This window comes from Centrocercus urophasianus, unplaced genomic scaffold (assembly GCF_019232065.1).
Source record: "Centrocercus urophasianus isolate 14NV4802_14NV808 unplaced genomic scaffold, USGS_Curo_1.0 seq_14, whole genome shotgun sequence".
Lineage (NCBI taxonomy): Eukaryota > Metazoa > Chordata > Aves > Galliformes > Phasianidae > Centrocercus > Centrocercus urophasianus.
In genome coordinates, this window is record NW_024884586.1 from 47,866,147 (window position 1) to 47,887,011 (window position 20,865).

The window sequence follows — 20,865 nt, forward strand, 5'->3', positions numbered from 1 at the left end:
CAGTGGCGGAGTGTGGCTTTTTCTGCTCGGCTGGTGGAGATCGGAGGCATTTGTGGGCTGGTGGGATGCGCGTGGCCACGGGGCTGTCTTTCCCCGGAGGTGTGAGAGGAACCGGCGGCATCCCCGCAGTGGCTGCGCTGTTTTAGCGTGCTCTGCGGGACGCTGTCGCGGGAGGGGATTAAGAGGCGGGGGATGCGCTTGCCTGGAAGGGGTGCGTCCCCGCTGTGCGCGCAGTCCGTGCCTACCCTGCCAAAGCGGTTAAGTGGGGGAGAGCAGCAGCCAGGCTGGCAGATTCCTGCCCTGTGATATGCCAGCCACAGGGTGACGCAAGGGCTGGAAGGCTCCAACTGAACAAGCCATTTTCACCTGCGTAATACGCGCTAGTGGAGATACGGCAACAGCAGCGGCGGCTCCGAGTCCCGCAGCCGGCCAGACCCAGCGCGGCCGCGCAGCAGCCAGCCCTCGGCGGCCACTTTCGGTGGCTCCCGCCGCAGCTCGAGAGCCGGAGCCAGCGGCCGCCTGGCAGCAGCATGTCAGCCCCGCCGGACCCCCAGGACCTGCTGCTGGCGGGCACCGCGGAGCGCTGGGCTGCGGCCGGGGCGGAGCAGTACGCGGCCGCGGCTGCGCTGCGGGATGGAGACGGGGCTCGGCAGCGGGAGCGGCTGGCGTTCGGCTCCGCCGGGGAGCACCAGCCCGTCGCCATGGCGACCGCATCCCCAGGTAAGAGGCGAGGGGTATCCGCTGATGCTCAACAAAGGGGCCTGGCGACGGCAGCAGCATCCCCAGCCTCTGTCCCCGTCCCTCCCCCTGCTCTTCGCCCAGCCCTGCTGTTCGAAAACACTGCTAGCGAGTAGCGAGCGCAAAGAATGGAGCGAGCAATAGCGGCCTTTGCAAATTATTTGCTGTGGTGGGGGAGGGGGACGCAGGACCCAGCCAAGTTCCCCGAAGCTTTTTACAATTTGCTGGGCAGAGGGAGTCCAGTTTTCAGTCAGATGTTGGAAGGTGTTTGGTTGCAGTTCAACTTGGTGGGGCTCTGTCCTCATTTGGCTCCACCTGTACACATCCAGAGTGATAGATTGCAAAGGAGTTACTTCACGTATTCCTTAAGTACCTGAAATTCCTGCATAGCCCCGTGATGTTATTTCAGCACACAAATTTTAACGGAGTGACTGTTCTGAAGTGTTATTATCTTTTCTGCATGCTTTTGAAGATAGCATCGTAATCACAGACTTTTGGATTGCTGTGTTTTCCTCCTGTAGGTGTACCTGACCGAAGTGCACTTAGCTGAGCCAGGCTGTGTGGGTTCATTGATTTGCTTCAATATACTTTGGAGATGTGTTTGATTTCTCTTGGCTTAGTGTTTGTTTCTTCAGTGGGTGTGCCAACAGCAGGTGTGCGTGTGTGAATGAAGCTCAGAGGGCTTTGGCTGCCAGTATGTCCTGATATAAATGTTTTAGGGAAAGCGGCTCTATTTCCTTCTTGGTGATATTTGCCCACTTCCTTTCCCTCTGCTGTCCACCTGGGAACTCAAATAACAAATAACTCAGCCCTTGGGACCTGGTGGATCCCATCCAGATTCCTCTTCGCTGGGAAGCAGGTGTTTCCATTATGCAACCTGACAGCATTAAACTTGTGTTGAGTAAGTTGAGGGTCAGGGCTTGGGATGGGAATCGGTCTCATTATGCAATAGCTGCAGGAGCATTAGGATCTGCGTTTTTGGGCTGAGTCCTTCCTAATCCCCTTCAGTTAATCAGCACAAAGAGTAGCTGGCCGGAATAATCAAGAGTCAGTGTGGCTATATTATTCCACTTCTACTCATCTGGATGATTTTTTCAGGGTTTGAGCGTGCGTCTGTGCGTGCCTGTTCTCTTGACATGGATTTTTCCCTGCTGCTTTTCTGTCTGCTTAATGCTACCGAGTTCAGTAGTAAAATGGGATCTAACACCCATTGGCTGCTGTGGGAAATGTTTTGCTGTTTTGTAGCTGTTTTGTAGCTTTGGGCAGGCAGAAAATCTGCTGATGTGCTGCTCATTCGCTGATCTGAGCCGTAGGTTGTGGAACGCGACTTTTTGCTGGCAGGGGAGGCAGATGGTATTGTAAGGCTGCTGGGGGCAGGAGGCGTGTGCGTGGAGCAGGGCAGCGCTGGGGTCCTGAGGTTGGGCTGCTCAGTGGTGCAACGACGCGAGGAAGGAGGAAGAGATCGTGTGAGCTTTTGTTGCTCCCTGATGGATAAAAATATGGCCATGCTGAATCTTAGCATACGGAACAAAAAAGGCTGATCTCTGAAATAGTATAAATTCCAATAAATCGAATGTAGATTCGGGCTTAGAGAATGCAGAATAGAAAGAGTGGAAGAATAAAAGATAAAGAAGAAAAAGGAAAAAATAGAAAGAAAGAGAAGAGGGAAAAGGAAAAAAGAAAAAAAGAAAAACGATGTTCTGCTCTTGGAATCATCTGCAAAGGGACTTTGCGTATGTTGGCATTTGTCAAATGGTGGCAAGGTAGAAGTGAAGCGAGCAATGCAGACCTTGCCTGACGTTTGCTAGCGGTCAGTCTGATTAGCAACATCTTGAGAGCAGGAATGTGTTTCAAATATTTTTCATTCTGTTTTCCCTGTTTAACAAGTATCTGGTGTGTGTTTGTGCATGTGTGTGCTGTGTGTATGTGTGCCAGACACAGCAGCATCCCAGTCAGTGCAGTCCTGTGCCTGCAGTGTCTATTTGTGGCTGCAGTGCCTACATTTCTGTTCTACATTACCTACACAGAGAGAAGTGCAGCATTTCACGATTCTCTGTGTGACAAAATGTTCTCAAGTTGCTGAGTAAGAGTTCTGTCATATTGCTGAACATCTGAAACTGTAAAGTATTTCAGAAAACTCTGTAATTCTGCTGCTTAGAATGTAGCAGTGAACCTGTGAAGGATACCTGGCTCCAGAAAGTACTGTGAACTTAGAACTCTTGCTACTTAATGGAGCACCTGAGGACAATTCAAGCAAGGAACAGGGCATCCAAACAAGAGCCAACCTGGCCTGTTTGCTTTCCAAACAACTCTCGACACATCCTATATCTTTCTCTCCAGCTCTCAGACAAGCCCTTTTTATAAAGTCCACTGTTATGCTCTGTGAGGCAAGAGAAGGATATGGACACTGGGAGATTCTCCCAGCATGAGAACAGATGATGGGAATTTATCACAAGATGCTCAGAAATTTTCTTACACAACCTAAACATTTGCAAACTTTCCCCGACCTGGGCTTTTGTTTTAAGTTTGAAAACCAGCCAGGGATTGTTGAAAGGTTCGGGAATATTTTCAAGCTGGCCTTGAGCCCAGCCTTGAGCCAAGCTGGCTTTCTGTCAAAACCTTGTGAGTGGTTTCTGAACGATGAAAAGCAATGGTTTCACTGCGTGTTCTCTGGATCAACCAAAATCTGCAGTGATTTGAATTACAGAAGAATATTTCCCACAAAGAGTGGAAAGCTCAGAGATTTCTCAAGCAAAGTCGGGGTAATAAGGAGCTGCAGATCCCACAGCTGCTTCTCCTCCAGCAATGAAGATTGACTCCAGTAGCTTCTGGGCATGGGCAAAGCAGAATTCCTCTTGCTTTTACACTTGGCCTCTAGATTTTGCTGAAAATATTCCACTCCTTCAAATTGCTCCTTCCTGAAGATGAATTTGGTTTACGGTGAGAGGAGCTTGCAGGCAGCCCTTGCAAGGGCTGGGGAGCTGTTTTGTGTTGATGAAGAAGAGCCCCATATCACCCAACACACCATCTGGTCACAGATTCTGTTATTTATTTTTATACATCAACAGTGATTAAACTTCCTTGAAAAGCATTATTTCCAAAAATATACACAGACTGCCAGGCATTTCCCAGAATAAATAAATAAATGTGGTTTCCTTCAGAGAGATGGCAAAAGGTAAGAAGGGACGCTGCCTCCATGGTGCAGGTGTAGCGAGCTGGTGGAGTCTCCATCCCTGGAGATGTTCAAGAACTGTGGAGATGTGGCACAGGGACATGGGCAGTGGGCATGGTGAGGGTGGGTTGACATTGGATTTGGTGATCTTAGAGGTCATTTTCGACCTTAATGATTCTATGATTTTATCCATGGCATGATTTCCAGGCAGTGGTGGCGGTCCCTTCTACACATAACTGAGGTTGGGAGCTGCCAGTGAACCCTGCTTGCTGTTACTCACACTGGGATGCTCTTTGCCTTCAGCCTGGCACAATGGTGAGGACCTCCCTGGCCATCACGTCCCATTCCTCCTCCTTAGAGAAGCCTTAGATAAGCTGCCCCTTGACAAGGACAGTTCCTCCAAGCTCAGTGTTTGCAGTAAAAGTATTTCTAAAAACCGTTTCTAATTCAGATCATTTGTAGGGATCAGCTTTGAAAATGTGTGCCAAGTACCTCCAGCTATGGCTGGGCCACCAAAATGTGCTGCCAGCCAGGGCTGTGGTGAGCTGCTCCCAGCAGAAGCCTGTGTTCATGCTGATATCCTTCACCTGTAAATACTAATTTCTCTCTGATTTCTGGAGAAAGTGAGTTACTGGTGGCTTTACTGCTCAGCATAAAAGATGATTCTGGTCATTTCCATGCAGATTAAGAGCCCTGGTATTCACCTAAATGGAGAGAAATGGGTGTGAGCATGAGTATCTGCACTCCTGTGATCAGGCACTGATGCTTTTGGGTTATGTCAGAACACAACCAAATGCTAAGCAGGTTGCTTTTGCTACCTTCTTTGCCTTCCTAGCCTCCCAAGTATTGCCCCCCAAGATCTGCCCTGCCAAACATCCAAGCAAATGTACCGTTCAAGGCTGTGTGACTGTAAAGGCTGAGATCCAAAACCCAGTGTTTTTTAAAGTTGCTGTAGAAAGAGTTTTGATAGGGTGGATTCACTGACCTGAGCATTTGCCGCAGGGGAGCCTGAGGAGTTGTTCACAAATATGTCCCCAACTGCCAGGCTGTCTTGCTGTGATTTAGCCAACTGAGGATAGATTTAATCTCACCGTGAAAGGATATATATCCATGACAATTTTATTTTTGAAATTGTAGTCCTTCCTGATTCAGATAATTGAATTTCTTATTTTTCACTCCTATCTGGACTGAAATGATGCTGGAATGAGAGTGATGGAGATTGTTTGGTGGAAGTCTCTGTGCAGCCCTTGCTGCTGTGTGAGTAGAAGTAATACCTTGCAGAGAGACAGAAACGCTGTGGATTTCTTCTTGGACCCTTCTCTTCCTGTCATTCTCAGACAGTTTGAGAGTGGCCATTTCATCACAGCTCACAGTCAATCGTCTAGAAGAAATTCTTGTTGAAATACCGCCTTGTTGAAGCAGGAGTGAGCTCTGCAGCACGAGCTCTGCATCTGGGTCTGAAAAGTGCAATTGGAGGAGTGTAAGCTCTCCAGGCTTGAAGTCTGTGCAGCCCCGTTCCCTACAGGGATGGAGGTGACTCCATGCCCATTTGACTTCAGAGCTGCAAATGTGTTGAGGAAGAGGATGAGGCAGATGAAAGAGAGAAGTAACACCAGGGAGGGTGACTCACCTGCCTTCTTTTATTCTTTTTCGCTGGGTAATGAAATGTTTTATTTATAGGCTAGGACAGAGAGGAGAGGCTGGGGAGGAGAAGAGTAGCAACAGGGAGGCTGTGGATGTTCCAGTTGAATTTTGCATGTTGTGCTTTCCCTGGGCTGCGTGGCACAGGGTCTCACTGGTACAATGCTCCTTGAACTCTGGCAGCTTGGGGCCCTTGGGAGTGTGTTCCATGCCACCACTGAGACACTGGCCCAGCGTGATGCCCAGGGCTCCATGATGACCCCATGATGCTCAGCACTTGCGTGTGGCTCTGCGTCAGGAGCTGAGCCCTAATAATTTTGTGCACACGTGTTTTACCTCAAAGTTGCAGAAATAGCCAAGGAGTTGTGGTTTCACATCATTAACAGGGAATGGAGTTCTTTAAATTGGTCTCTTAAGAGTTTGCCTCACTTTCCCTTTTGAGCAGTCTGTACCTCCAAAATGGGCCAAGAATGTACAGCGCCTTTTCCTTCTTAACACGGCAGTTCTGTTCTTACTGTCCAATCGGGGCTGCTTGCAAATTTCTGGGGTTTCTTTGTTTTTAGGCTGTCGTAGCAAACTGTAGCTTCAAGTAATGAAGCATTATTTATAATTGGTTTTCCAATTTAAGGGAAGTAACGTGCTGCAGTAGACTGTGCATGATTCAGCATTGAGGAACACACTCCACATTTAGTGTTCATGGTTCTGAAGACACGTCTGCTTTATGGTCACCTAATGCTCTAAGAAACTGCACATCTTCAGCAGTGAGAAAATTTTTGGCATTCACCTGCAGAACTGAACTTGAAATAGTAAGAATTGCATGTCTCAGTCCTTTTTTCAATAAAGTACTTAAGACCCTTATAAGATAACGTAGCTGGTTCTTCAGAGACTATTTTGACATCCCTGCCACTAACAGCTACAGCTTTCCCAGCATCTCCTTCATATAGTGGTAACTCTATGACTCTAAGATTCAGATTCCTATTCTATGAATCCCAGCCTGGATGTAGTGCCACAGCAAGGAGTTTCCCTGGGTACTGCTGAGGATGGAGCGCAGGAGGCTGCACACTGCAGGATGCTTTCTGTGCTGGAGAAGCTCTGAAGGTCTGCTGAGTTATGCCAGCTGTAGGCTTTGCTGTGCCACTCAGGACATGAGTTATATTCTGTTTTTCAGCAGTGCTGAATTTATGAACTGCATCTGATTTATTGTTAGGAGCTTTGAAGTGCTTGTTAATCACAGCCAGTAAAAAACAAATGTAAGGGACAGCCTTGTCAGGCAGGGAGCCTCCCCAGTGCCAGCCGCTGGGAATCGTGTGTTTCTTTCTCTTGACCCATAGGAATTTTTTCCATGCAAATGCAGGTCTGTGTCTTGGTAGCACATGCAGGCACCATCCGTGCAGAGGGGCTGTGGGCAGCCTCAGCTGTTGAAGTTCACAATGAATTTCTTCTGCTGTGCCTGACCACTTGCATGATGATCCTGAATGGGGTGCCATTAAAGGAATCAATGGAGAAAAACACTGCAGTCATGCCTTGCAATCAGCAGAGGACTTTGACCATTTGCAGGTTTAATCCTGCCCCCAGCTTGGAGGTAGCAGGGCTGAAGGAAGGAGTATGTCTGAATCATCAGAGACAGCATTTTGCATACCGGGGAGGTGGGGAGACTTTCTCTCCACGCATAGCAGTTCAGGCACTGTTGTTATAAAAGCCAGCTGTATCTTGGGCAAAAAAAGCATGGCCAGCAGGGCAAGGGAGGGGATCTGCCCCTCTGCTCCGTGTTGTGAGACCTCACCTGGATCACTGCATCCTGAAGAGGAGTCTTCATTACAGAAGAGGCGTGGACCTGTCAGAGTGCATCTAGAGGAAAGCCACAGAAGTGATCCCAGGGATGGAACGCCTCCCTACAAGGGCAGGCTGAGAGAGCTGGGTCTGTGCAGCCTGGAGAAGGGAAGGCTCCAGGGAGACCTGAGAACAGCCCCCTGAAGGGGCTTTGAGAAAGAAGGAGACAGAGGCTTTAGGAGGGTCTGCTGTGATAGGACAAGGGTGGGTGGTTTCAAACTAAAAGAGGGGAGATTTAGATTGGATATAAGGAAAAAATTTTTTACAATAAGGATTAACAGCACTGTAGCTGGGATGGGAAGTGAAAAACCAAGGCATGCAGATGTAGAGAGCACAGCATCTCGTACCTCACTACTAATGTGCGAGGGGGGACTGAATTTCCATAAGCCTTAATCACATCTTTCCCTTTACGTCCTTAATTCAGAGGCTAAAGAGATGCACTTTCTACTCATGTGTGGGAAAAGCTTTGAGTATCAGAGTATTTTCATTCCTGTTGACTTCAGCAAAGAGGTGCAGCACAATGTGCTGGAAATGAAGTGGGCACTTTGGCTGAACAGAGGCTGAACCACTCTGTGCAGGTGTAGCTGTGGGATGTGCACTCTAACCATGCATACTGCAGAACAGCAGTACAAGGAACATGTGCTCTCCAGCCCTTTTACAGAACTTATAGAAATGTAGATCCTGGAGATTTTGCTCATCATTTTTTCCTCTGATAGTTGATTTCTCAGGTCTTGCAGGTTATGCCTACAGAAATAATCCATGATTCTCTGACAGGAATTAATTTGCAGGAGGGGTGTTGTGCCTGCAGGAGAAGCTCCAAGGAGATGTGTGAGAGCTGGGAGAAGTCCCAGAGGAGTCAGTCTCTTCTGAACATGTTGTTTGTGAAAGAAACAGGATATGGAGCCTCCATGCAGTAGCTCTGTTTATCGTTTTCACTCATCAGAAGCCACTGTATCAAGATGGCTGGCAAATGACATCTCAGTAAAACAGATGAGATAGGATTTTTATATACAATTTTTATATTTGTAGAAAACAATGTGGAGTGGATCTTCAGTAGGTGTAGGTGATTCTCTGCTTAAAAAGTTCTGTGTGTGTTCGGTGTGGGTACGTAGCATACAGGGCTGAGAAGTCAAGTGAGCAAATTGTTGTTTGTGTGCACAAATGTGGAGCCGTTGCCTGAAAACTGGGTTATTTTTACCTGGGTGAAGTAAGAATGAAACACACGACGGCCTCTGCTGATGCCAGGAAAAAAGAAATTCCTGAAATTTAATTTTTTTTTGAGAATTCTCCATCCAGCAACAGATCATCCTGCAAGAGATATATGGATCAAAATGATAATAAATAAAAATGAGTGAAGTCTTAGAAATCAAATGCATACATTTGCAAATTCTCCCCCAGTCAATTAGTGTGTTTGACATGATATGGCTACCAGCAGGACTCAGAAATGTATCTTGTCTTCGTTTGGTTTTATAGCAGGGTGGTTACTCCAAATAAACCTATACTGCATTTAAAATGGATTAATTCTGTCCTGTAGAAGTCTCTGTTCTACTTCAGAGTTGCTGTGTTACGTGCTTTTTTACTTTCCCTACCTTTTTTAAAGGTAGGGAAAGAAATTAACATTACGGATTACAGAGGATGTCCTGATTAGCTATCACTGTCAGAGCCAGTTGCTGTTTTGGCATCATTTTTTCTTCGACGTCTCTCTGACATTAACCTCTGTAATTCAGTGGCTGTGTTGCAGAAGTTCAGGTCAGAGCTAAGGAGATAGGTGTGGGGATTTACGCCGTGTGAAATGTGTGCAATCTGCTTTTTACTTTGAGCTTGCTAAACAGACCATGCATAATCCCTGGAATATTTAGTAGATCTGCCAGGCCGTGAAGATGGCATTTGTAATATGCAGCTAGCTACATGCACTGTCACATGGTTGTCCATCTCTGTGCATCCAAACTCTATTCAAAAGTGGCCTGAGGACAGAGGGCTGAACTACATGTGCAAGGAAAATATTTCTCAGTTGGAGATTTTGGAGTTTGGACTTCTTCCTCTCCCTTTCTCTCTGATGTTGCATTATTCTTCTAACCTACTTCAGAGCATCCAGCGTACTGCATGTTTTGCAGGTGAATCATAGATGCACTTATGCATTTGTGCTGTGCAAGTACATTGTCAGCTCATATTTGATAGCCTACCAGCAAACAGGGGTGTTTTCTGGAAGCTTGGGATCCTAGCATCATTTTCCAAGTGAGAATAATGCACCCACTGTTAATAAATCAAGCCGGGTCTGAAGATGTCTCACCACTTTCACTGCCTCCTTGATTAGCATTATCCTCAGAGGTATAAATTAAAGAGGAAAATATATAATCTGGGAAGCTTTCCAACATCGTCTTTGAAAATGTGAGCTGTGCTTTGCAGAGATGTCTTTGGTGGAGGAATGCTAATGGCAGTGCTGAAGATGTGTGCTGATTGCACCCAGAAGAGCAGGAAAATGCACAGAATAGCTTCCTTTCTTTTCCCTTTGTCATCAGGATAATTTCTAATGCTGTCTGCACAGGATGAATCTCGTGTTTCGACACAGTGCTGATCCCAGAAATGTGGCTTTAGTCGCTTCTTCTCTGCTGCTTGTTCCATTATTCTGACATCCACATAAAATGTTACATTTTTTCCATCTCAGCCTCCAGATAATTGCCTGCAGTTGCCAGCAGTGAGTGCCCGCAAGCCCTCTGCTGTATTGGTCAAAGCCTGAGCTTCATCAAGAAGGATTTTGGGGATTTCTTCCACTTCTCTGTGATCATGCACGATCAGTTCCCACGAGGTGTCATCTCAGCCGGGTGGTGCTTATGGTGCTTCCCTCACCACCAAGAGAAGAGAAGCGTGCTGCAGGATGTGCTGATTGACAAAAAGTATTTCACAAGGAGGGTGTGATTCTAGCAAAGTTCCAGCTGTTCTGAATGGGCTGCAAAGGGATTTCTTAGCATATCAGCAGCATTTGGGATATGGAAATGCAAATGACACATCATCCAATACCTTCTTAGGAGTTGGTTTTCTCCTTCCCCTCATTGTAACCTGCTTAGGTTTGTAGTATTTACTGAAACTAAGAGTTTAGCAGGTCTGTAGTACTTGGAGCTCTGCTTCATAATGTCTGTGTTTCTGTTTGCTTTCTCTCTGCCAGCTCCCTGCCAACATCATCCTTTGCTTTCCAGGAGACGGTGAAAGCACGGACAGGAGGAAGACTGAGCTAGTGTTCCCCATCCTGGGGAGGTGTGAAGAGGTGAATACCTTTAGTGCTGATTTGCAGGTGGGAAAATTGATGCACAGTGGACAGGAGGGTCTTACAAATAGACCCCAGCAGCTCCATCTGAAGTAGCTGTAGGTCTGCTGAGGCTCAGGCAGTGCAGGCGGCTCCACAGAGTTTCTGCTTCATCATCAGTGACTTGGTTTGTGGGGCTTCTCAGGTTGAGGTTCCAAAAAGTCATTCCTGTCTCCTAAAAAATGTAGGGCAGCTATTTTTACTTAGTTGCATAAAGGTGTTTTTTTTTTTTTTTTCTGCCTTCTTTTCACTTTTAGATTCATGTTAAGGTTTTTTTTACGTTTTGCAAAGGCATTCATCTTTCCAGCTGAACAGCATAGAGGGAATCCTATAAGTGCCACGCATTATTTGCTGCCTATACCAACACTGCTGAATTATCTGAAGCAATGTATTTCAACTGTTCCAGACATTTTTCCTCTGGAGCTTTCTTTTCCACAGAAAGGTTTGCTGTTTCCCCTTCATTTGAGATGAAAAGAAAATTGAAAATAATATGAAATTTTCCCACAGGACAGAATTTATTTTTCAGTAACTCCACTTCCAGCTAATGTCAGGAAAAGCACAAACAACCACAGTCAGTATGTTTAATTTCAGCCCTGCATTTATGACTTATTCTTTGCCATCACTGTCTGAAAAGCAGCACAACTGACACAGTTTACTCTCAGCTTGAAAATGCCAATTAAATCTGCGAGCAAATGCTCTACCTGCTAGGATTTGTTAGGACCTAATTAATGCATTTAGCAGGAGTGTGCAGTCAGTTCTCTCTTGCTGGTAACATGAAGTCACCTTCTGGCCCAGCCCATCTAATGGCTGCTGAACTATAATGATAGAATCATAGAATCATTGAAGTTGGAAAAGACCTCGAAGATCACCCAGATCACCCCCACCATGCCCATTACACCATACCCAGCACTGCTGCCTCTCCATGGTTCATGAACACCTCGGTGACGGTGACTCCACCACCATGCAGGTTCTTCTCTCTTTATGCCAGATGTCTTTGCCACCATGTGGTGCAGAATATACGAGGCCATCAGCACTCACCAGCCCAGCAATTGCCCAGCATCCTCGGATTCAAAGTGCTTCCTCCCTTACTTGCTTAAAAGTGCAACTTGCATACTGGTGCCAAGCAATGGAAGGAAAGCCAGTGAAGGCAGAAAATCTCTCTTCTAAAACTCTATACAAATAGACAAGAAAACAACTTGAAAGCTGCCTCTTCTCTTTTTGTGTTAATTGGAAAGCAGTGCAAACTCCTCAGTGAGCAGTCAGTGAAATCTTTAGGTTTCATCACTTTCTTTTCCCCAAACTACCATGGGGTGTTGCAGAGATAAATGCTTCCTCAGCTTTGCAGTGCTGTATGTTTTAATCAGTCATTTTAGAAACAAACAAACAACAACAACAACAAAAAACACAACAGTCTGCTGCAGAAATTTTCAACCAACTCCAGCAATTCCAGCCCTGTTTTCCATCAGTGGTTTGAGGTCTCTCTGCTGCACTACGTACAGTTCATGAGAAGATGTTTTAGAGGAGTTGATTGACCTCATCCAGCAGAAAGCAGAAAGGGACAGGGATATTTGCTCCTGGTGCTTGGGATGAACAGCCAGAAGAAACGAGCTGAGCTGAAAGTCAGCGTAAGCACAAGGACAGAACTGTATAAATTGAACAGAGGGTTCAAGGGAGGAGAGGAAATTAAAACGGAGAGGAAAAGGAATGTCAAGAGGAAGAAGTCAAACTACTTTCAAACTTGAGGTTTGTGGAGGAAATTAGGTAATGTGATGCTTGCATCAGTAAGGAGTTAAGCTTAGAAACTCAGCGGGTGCCTTCTGCTCTACTTCTTCCTCATTCAGGAGTTCTGCATCCTATATACACCCCACTGTTTACTTGGATGTGTTAGCATAATTTCCCTTAAAAAAGCTTTTGAATTAATTTTACTTTTCCTATTATTTCCTTTACTCAACTGGAAAGGCATTAAATCCCTATTATTTAATATGTTGCAGCAGGTCCTGGTCTCACTCACCAAATGCTTGGAAACTATGTGGCTTTGCCCCACTCCCACAGCTTGCGCTGGAAAACTACAAGAAGACCATGAAGACTTGGTGTGATCTTTGCCAGTTGTATAAAGGGGCTGAATAAAAATGAAGAAGTTCAGCAGGCACAGAGCTTCACAGAATGGGAAACCACAGATATCAAAAGGACGGAGGGTACTGAGGGTCACAGGTGTTGTAGGAAGTGGTGGCTGGGCCAACAGTACATCTTGGTAACGCCATTCAGGTCTTTCTGGACTTTCTTTTGCAGGAGTCTGTAAGCTGTGGTGAGTGATGGCAGTAGGAAATATGGTAATTTCTCCTTTTATCTACATAATTTCTCCTTTTATTGTCTGTGGTCCCTGTCCTGTTCAAATCAGTTACCCACTGAACCTACTGGAAGTGCACACCAACCACAAGTCTCAGAAAAATGGGAGTTGCTGATGATTCTGTATCTCAGTGCCTTTTGATGCTTTTTTTTTTTTTGGCTATAAAAGTAGTTTCTGTTTTGCAGGAAAGCCCTGCTTTCCCTGGGGAGCAAAGTGACACCTGTGGACAAACAGCAATCAGTGTTTTACGTTGGAAAAGCTGAGCAGTTTTTGGCTTGATATTAAAATCTTTGTTATTTCTATAAGCTTTGTAAGCTTGGTGGGAAGAAACTGTAGAAAGTGAAGCATGTAGTGATAGCTGGAAATTAACACCATATTGTCTGCATCCAAGGAAGCAAGAGTGGAAAAAAGATACAGCACATTAATTGGATTTCATTAGTATTGTTGAATACGTTAAGGTAGATGGAAAATGTAACGAATAAATCATTGATTTGCAAATGCAGACTGTATGTCAAGCCTGATGGCACCAAAAGCCAGAGCAGCCCATGGATGGAGCATCTGGTGGCAGAACTGGGCAGGTGTGAGTGATAGAAAGTCACTCCCAACACTCTACAAGTGTGAAAGGAGCCGTGCTGTGATGTGCTGGAGTCACCACTGCCCTCTGAAAAAAGGGTGCAAATGGTAACAGTGGCAACAGAGAAAAAAATACTGAAATGCAAAATATTTGACTGTTAGTTTCAGTGTTTTCCAAAATAAACCCCAACGTTTGCTTGAAAATAATTTGACAAAAACAGGAAAAGGTTCAGCTTCACTGAAATGACTTTTCCCAGCCACTTTTTTAAATCAAAGTTACCCAGCCCCTCTTAAGGATGAGGAAATAGTCAATGAAAGCAGCTGTGAGAAACGTGGCACCTCTTCCCAATGGTGATAATACCAGTCAGGAAGCAGCATCTCCTCAGACCGCCTTGCTTACCAAATCTGGAAGTGAGTGCTTCCATTTATATTTGGGCTCTGTGGCCTGATCATGAATATTTGAAAAGTGAGCTGTACCGTGTAATTGTAGCCTCTTACATGAGTCACATGATTATTTAATGAGGATCCTTGATTGGAAGAATGAGCAAACACATCTTTTATACATGATTGTGCCAATTTTGGTCCTTATTTTCTCTTGATGCTGATACAAACACGTTTTTCATCGGCCTTGGCAGACCTTTCTTTGCTAAAAATGCACTGAAGGAAAATGAGGTATGGATTTAGGGAATATAAAATCATTTCAATGGGGGTAATATCCGCTGATTAATGCTTGTATAATCCCCTCTCTACCAAAATTAGGAAGATAAGACTAAGATTCACTTCTGAGTTAAAACTGAGTGGCTGCTTTGCACGTGTCCAGTTGTGGAAATGCTATTAAGTGAAGTCAGCATCAGCTTCTGGAAAGACCAGTTACTTTCCTAGGCCTGCTGTAGGCTAGAGGTTGGGGCTTGTGTTCCTTTCATGTTTAGGCTTCTCCTGGATGCTAAAGTGGCCATAATTCTCTCACTGCAAGAGTGGGTGTTGTGGCTGTCACACAGCCACTCCAGCATCACATCCTCTGCCGGTCTCTGAGTCTTGTTCTGCATGCAGCTTTAATGGGGAATCACAAAGTCCACCAAACACCAGCATGCAAGGAGACTGACAGTATGGCCATTAGTGGTACAGAGCTTGTTATGAGTTGTTCACTGAAACATTTTTCATTAGATTTGGGGGAAAAAAGCTTTTCTTTCCTGAAGATCTAATTAAAGCATTTGGTTACAACAAAGTTGGGAAGAACCTTCTCTGAAGGATGTTTTCGATTAATTTTAAGCTACACTTCATGAATACAGAACATGACATATGTGATCTTCCTTTTGTTCAGCAGTGAAGGTTGCTGTTGATGTAAAACAGAGGCAGCAAGCAGTCTGATTGAGAAATAATCTCCATTTTTCACACCACAAAGGCCACTACAGCTGCAGCAATCCAAGAGATCCCATCTTCTCAATCCCTGCAGCTGAGGAGTTTTTCTAATCTGGTACAAATGTGAGTTTATCCATTTTGTTTGGGCAGTGACTCCATGGGTACAACACACTTGCCTTCTGTACTGGCAGGGATTCCACCAATTATTTCCCAATTTAAATACATTTTGTGCACGCATCTTGGTGGCATGAGTATTTCCAGAATCCCTCAGCCTATGTGTTTATTTAAATTATTAACAAGTTTCCCTTCCAAATGCTTTTGCCAAACCAGCAACAACCCCTTGAGCCACAAGCATCACGAAAGACAAATTATTTCAGGGTACACAATACTCCTGAAAACACAGTGCTGTGTGTTGAATAGATCCACTCACTGACCTATTAAGTAAGAAAAAAAAGGAAAGAAATAATAGGCACGGAAGTCTGAAGCTGAACATTGATGAGAGAGAAAGGACTGTGGCATGCAGATAGCACACATTTGGCAGAAAAAAAAGAGAGACTGTTTAGGAGAACATCTGGAAGGAGTGGTGCCAGATGGTTTTTGGCTTTTTGATAGGACGAGTATTTTTTTGGTAGAGTATGAAGACCCAATTTTCATGTTTGCCAATATTTACAGATCTCAGTCTCGATGTGAGGAGGAAAATAAGGTCTCAAATAGCACTCTGTGCATGCTTAAAATAGGCCTGATATTCTGCATTTTGCTGACTCAACCCAAATGCCTGAGATTCTGAAGTGCTGGGAGCACCCAACTCCTTCTCCAGTTGGTGGCATCTGAGAATGCTGCAGCACTACTCCAGAAAGGTTTTTTTTTGTAGAGGAGCAAACTCCAGGCACCCTTGATTAGAAAATTACAGTGTAGCAAAGTCTTGCTGAGCTGGTAACAGGATGAAATTGCTGAGATTGCCACAGATTTGGGACCTGGTCCGATACTGCAGGCTGGGGAGAAGCTGAGAGTAATAGAAGAGAGCAAAGGAGAGAAAAAAGGAATGAAAGTTGGTCTGTGCTGAACATTTCATTATGAAATGATTGCGACTGCAGATGTACACTTTCCCCCATCAGCCACTACGATAAGCCCAAGACAAAGTTCATTTATTTGAACGGCTCCCTATGTCTTTGTTATGTGGCACTGGGGTAACACTGTTTTCCACATTTGTAAGAGAACATATCCATTTTGTATAACCTTGAAGAAGTACAGTTAGCAATGAAGGTGTTTTCTGCCTGATGCTTGGGTTTTCTTTCTCAAATCAATAGTTTTAAACATTTAGAACACTTACTAGTGCTGAACAACGGGTATTTTTCTTTTCATTTTATGCAAAGTGGAAAAGAACTTTTGTTCAATTTGAAATTTAAATGATGGGCCTATGTGAGACTAATGATTAACATTGTTATCCCATGGGGCAAAAATCTGATTTCTGAGAAGTTTGCTTAAGTTCCTCAGCCATTTTCTACCTGAGTCCTTTCCCTGAGGTTGCTTCTGCGGATGCTGCAGCCAAGGCAGCACCAGGTGAAGCTCCCACTTTTGCAGTGCAGGATACTCCCACCTGTCAGCGACCCTTAGGTGCACCAGTGTGTGTTGGCAGCTGCATATGTTCTACCCACAGTGTGTCCCTGGGCTGTCATACACATTACTAAAAGAAGACCAAAAATCTGTTATATGGTGATGAAAGCAGATCTTATCCTACACAGAGCTTGAACAGGAAAAGAATTTTATTGGAGTCTGAGGGCTTTAGCAGGGCTTGGGTTGGAGACCTCCACAGGTCCCTTCCAGCCTGAAATTTTCTGTGGTTCTGTGACTCTTAAGGTCTGGGCATCACATTTTTCCTCTGCTTTGCTAGTATCTACTATTCCAGGTCACTTCCACCTCTTTTCCCATTATAAATGTAAGATAATTAGGGCTACTATAAAAGTTGGCTGCTGGCACTCCAGGCACTTCTGCCATAAGGAAGGGCTTGAATTACAGCTCAGTTGGGTGTCTTGTAGCTCTGCTGGGAAGGTCTCTCCTTTCTTAATGGTCTACAGGCTGAATTAATGCATTAAAAATATGCATATTTTTGCAGGTTAGCCTGATACTGCAGTGGGGCAGCTGCCCACCATCCTGTGTGCTAACGAGTTCAAGAGCTGTCTGCACCTCTTTAATGAGCATTTGTCTTTCTCCCTCTTTTCTTTATCCTCCAAAGCAACTAGTTGTCAAAATATCTAGTTGGCATTCTGCTGGCAGCATTTTTCATGGATGGGTGTTGATAACAGGATAAGGGCAAGGTAGAGGTAAAAGTGCTGATGTTTTCTTACACGCTGTGCCATCAGCTCACGGATGGAAAACTCCATTAACACTTGGGAAAGCTTGATTTCTCCAGGGGAAAAGGAGTCTGGCTGCATATCTGCCTTCTCCAAGGGTTCCTTCAGTTGCGCAGCGATTTGCTCCAAGTCCCCAGGGGTGCCACATCTCTCCTGCTGTGGGTTGGCTTGTTACTTTTTTGCGGTTTAATTTCTGTGAGCATTGCACGCTTCTCCTGCAGCTCTGCTCTCTGTGGGGTTGTTACAACATTTTAGCAAGACAGAAGCGAGATGAAAAGCAATGTGATTTATCTGAGCTGGAAGCTGCTTACATGGGGGGATCTTCACAGGGGTGTGGGCCCCCAAATGTGCAGTGTGGGAATGGTGCAGTGCTGGCTGTCCTTCCTTGCTGCTGTGATGATGCAGTGTGTTCCTGGGCAATGCAGATGTGTTCCAAGGACAGACAGGACATCTTCCAGTATCCACTTTGCAAAGGATGACGACATCTGAGACGGCAGCCAACCTCCAGCTTGTGACAGCAGAAGGTTTGGGAAATAAAGGGAGGCTTCTCAGGAGGCCCCATTATGGAGGACTGCATGGGAGAGTGTAGGTCAAGTGGATAATAGGAATTGCATAAAAGCACAGGACCCAGGGATGAAAGCATGGCAGAAAGCACTGCACTGCTTTGCTACTGGTTTATAGAAGCTACAAGACGTGCAGCCCTGCTCTGTAACATTTCCCTCATGAGTACAATTGTCCAGAAGTCAAGCTGTGCTCCTGAGCCTTAATTTCCTGTGTAACCTAACGCAGTCTGCACCAAACATAATATGCCGTACTGTTTGCCTGCATAAAACTGAGCGTTTTCTGATGACAAAAACTTCGGGTGGAGTGGAAGAAAACCTGTATTTGAATCCTGAGCAGAGCATGAAGCCTATCGTTAATCCCCAAACATGTTTTGAAAGGGGGTTTAAATAAAGCAGAAATAGTCACCACAGATATTTACAGCCACGTTTGCGTGTAGATAAACCTTTGGTTGTTTCTCCTCTGGAACTGCAGGAAGACCAAGAAATAAGACACATCTCTGCCACCCCAGCAAGTGGGTGATGTGGGTGTCAGCCCCACACCCTCACTCTTTTAAGCCATTCACATTATTTTTTTGAGCTTTCCTATCAAGATTGCTCCCTGAGGTCTCCTTTCTGGTTCTTGGAGTTCAAGCTGGCCATGGACTACCCCTCAGGAATCACCAGAGGCCGCCTGTGCTGCCTAGCCTGTCCTTGGGAAGGGAGATCTGTTGACTTTTCCCTCCTGCATTCCTACTTTGATATTTCCAGGAATTTATTTGGCAGTTGCTTAGAATGTTTTTGATCCCCCCTTTCCATTTCCTTTGGCATACAGGCAGGGAAGCCTGCACACACACTATGAGAAATGCTGTTATTAATTTCATACTGTTTATGAGGTACTCTGTCTGCTGACCTGTCACAGCAGCAGATTAAGCCGGGGTTGACCTTTCTCTAATCTGCAAATTGAGAAACTTGTCTGATATATCCCTTCGTTATGAAACTGGGATTATTATTCCAGCAAGGATAAAATGTGAAGGCCATCAGCTGCTCTGGTTGAGATCCTTACCAGCTGGGAGGAGGAATATGTAAAATTAGCTGGGTGCATTGTGAAATGTTCACCCTCTCTTCTAAGTGCTTTGCTTAAAGCCAGGATGTTCTTTGTCTATATATATATAGCACTGTGCTCTGTTACTGTAGGAGTTAATATGTGGTTTGGTATCCAGGCCATTTCCAAGGAGATGTGATTTTTACAGGTCATCTCAAGCATCTGAGCTTGTCTTACTTGCAAGCAACCTCGCAGTTCTGTTTTTGTGCCTGGGGTCTGTCTGTCCCTTCATCAGGCTTGATTTTCACTCTCTGTCTTTCCTGTGCATCAACTGGAGACTGCTTCATTTGCTCCTTCAACAAACACTGTGTGCACACGATGAGCTGGAGCTGGCAGAGCCCAGTGCCAGACAGCCCTCTTGTCCTCCACCAGCACATCACACCTGGCCCCTTCTGACACTGTGACAGCATGTCTGAGATGCCTCCCTCTTCTCTCCTTTCCATCTGTCTCTTGGGGAAAAGCACAAGAGCTTCGTTACCCACTGTGACAGGCCAGGGTTACACAGAGGAGAACTCCTTCCGTAAAGCAGATGGGACAGAGAGAGTGAGCAAGATGCCCTAAAGAGATGTGGGTCAGGCAGTGGTGGAGAGGATGTGTGCCAGGATCAAAAGGTAGCCACCATCCACAGGCCTGATTCTCAGCTCTTACAAGCTAGTAAAGCTCTCATGCAGGAGACCTGGGAACTCAGGAACATTGCTTTATGCTTTGTATTTACTGATGTGTCTACTGAGTGATAAGATATCCCACCCAGATCATGCCATACAATGCTGTTTCCCCTGTGAGACTGGATTCAACTGACAGCACGTGCTGTTGAGCAGGATGCTGGCATTGCTCTGTACCAGAGGCATGGTTCGTGTGGAGCAGGCTGCCCAGAGAGCTGTAGATGCCCCATCCCTGGAGGTGCCCAAGGCCATGCTGGATGGCACCCTGGGCAGCCTGAGCTGGTGGGGGGTGAGCAGCCCACATCAGGGGTTAGATCTAGATAATCTTCAAGATCTCTTCCAACCTCAGCCATTCTATGATAATTTCATGCTTCTAGATACTGCACTGTGCGAGGGGATCATGCTGAATATGGGGGCAAAAGCCCACTGCATCTTGGGGAAGGGTGGCCCTGACCCTCTCCCCTGCTCCTGCTTTTGCACAGAGCCAAGGAGAGTTGCAGGTCGGTGCACAGCCACGCCTTGTAGCATGCATGGAGTCACTGGCCCAGCTATTGCTACAAGCATCACAAACATCCTGGTCGAAACAGCGAGAGAATGTTCCCTGCCCATAGTGGGGAAAGCTCCTGGTGGTGTTTGAAAAACACGCTGTGTTTGCCGTAACTTTGCAGTGGCATTTTTCACAACATTTTTCTTGTTGTTTGCTCATAGAAGCTCTAATCTCCAGATATTTATTGCTCAGAAAATGGAAATTCTTTGATCTAGGGCTGTTGAAATCACATGCAGAAACAGAGCAGAAAAAGGGAGGCTAGAAACCCCTGGAGGAAGGGGGGACAGACAGGCTTCCCAGGACAATTTCCATTTCATCAGATTGCAATTTTTTTTTGTGCTAAGAAGGAAAAAAGCTGTCGGCTGCTAACATTTATTCCCTGTGAGTTGCTCCTGTAAAGGTAATGGGAAGCTGCTCTTAAGGAAATTTTTGGAATACCTTTTTAGAGGGAAACAATGTTAGATCTGCTGTTTTCCATCCTCTGTTGGGCTGGTTTCCTGCCATTCAGCATAATGGGGTGTAGATAGGAAGGGATGTGTCCCCACGGGCTTATAAACCCAATGACTTTAAAACACACCCATTGTATAGTTTGCACGGAGCGGGGATTTATAGGAGAATAGGATCCTATGAAGCTCCATATCAGAAGGCCTGATCATGAAACAAGGGGAGGAATTTTTCTTCCCATTGTTTTTAATTGAAG

General features: G+C 45.5%; 1 protein-coding gene across 1 annotated transcript in view; it reads left to right on the plus strand.

Moving 5' to 3' along the window:
* Positions 1-530: 530 nt before the first annotated feature.
* Positions 531-20,865, plus strand: part of RTN1 (reticulon 1) — a 95,086-nt gene continuing 74,751 nt past the window's right edge. The window contains exon 1 of the mRNA XM_042814156.1: positions 531-720. Within this exon, the coding sequence (XP_042670090.1) occupies positions 531-720 (190 nt within the window). The remainder of the gene's footprint in view (positions 721-20,865) is intronic.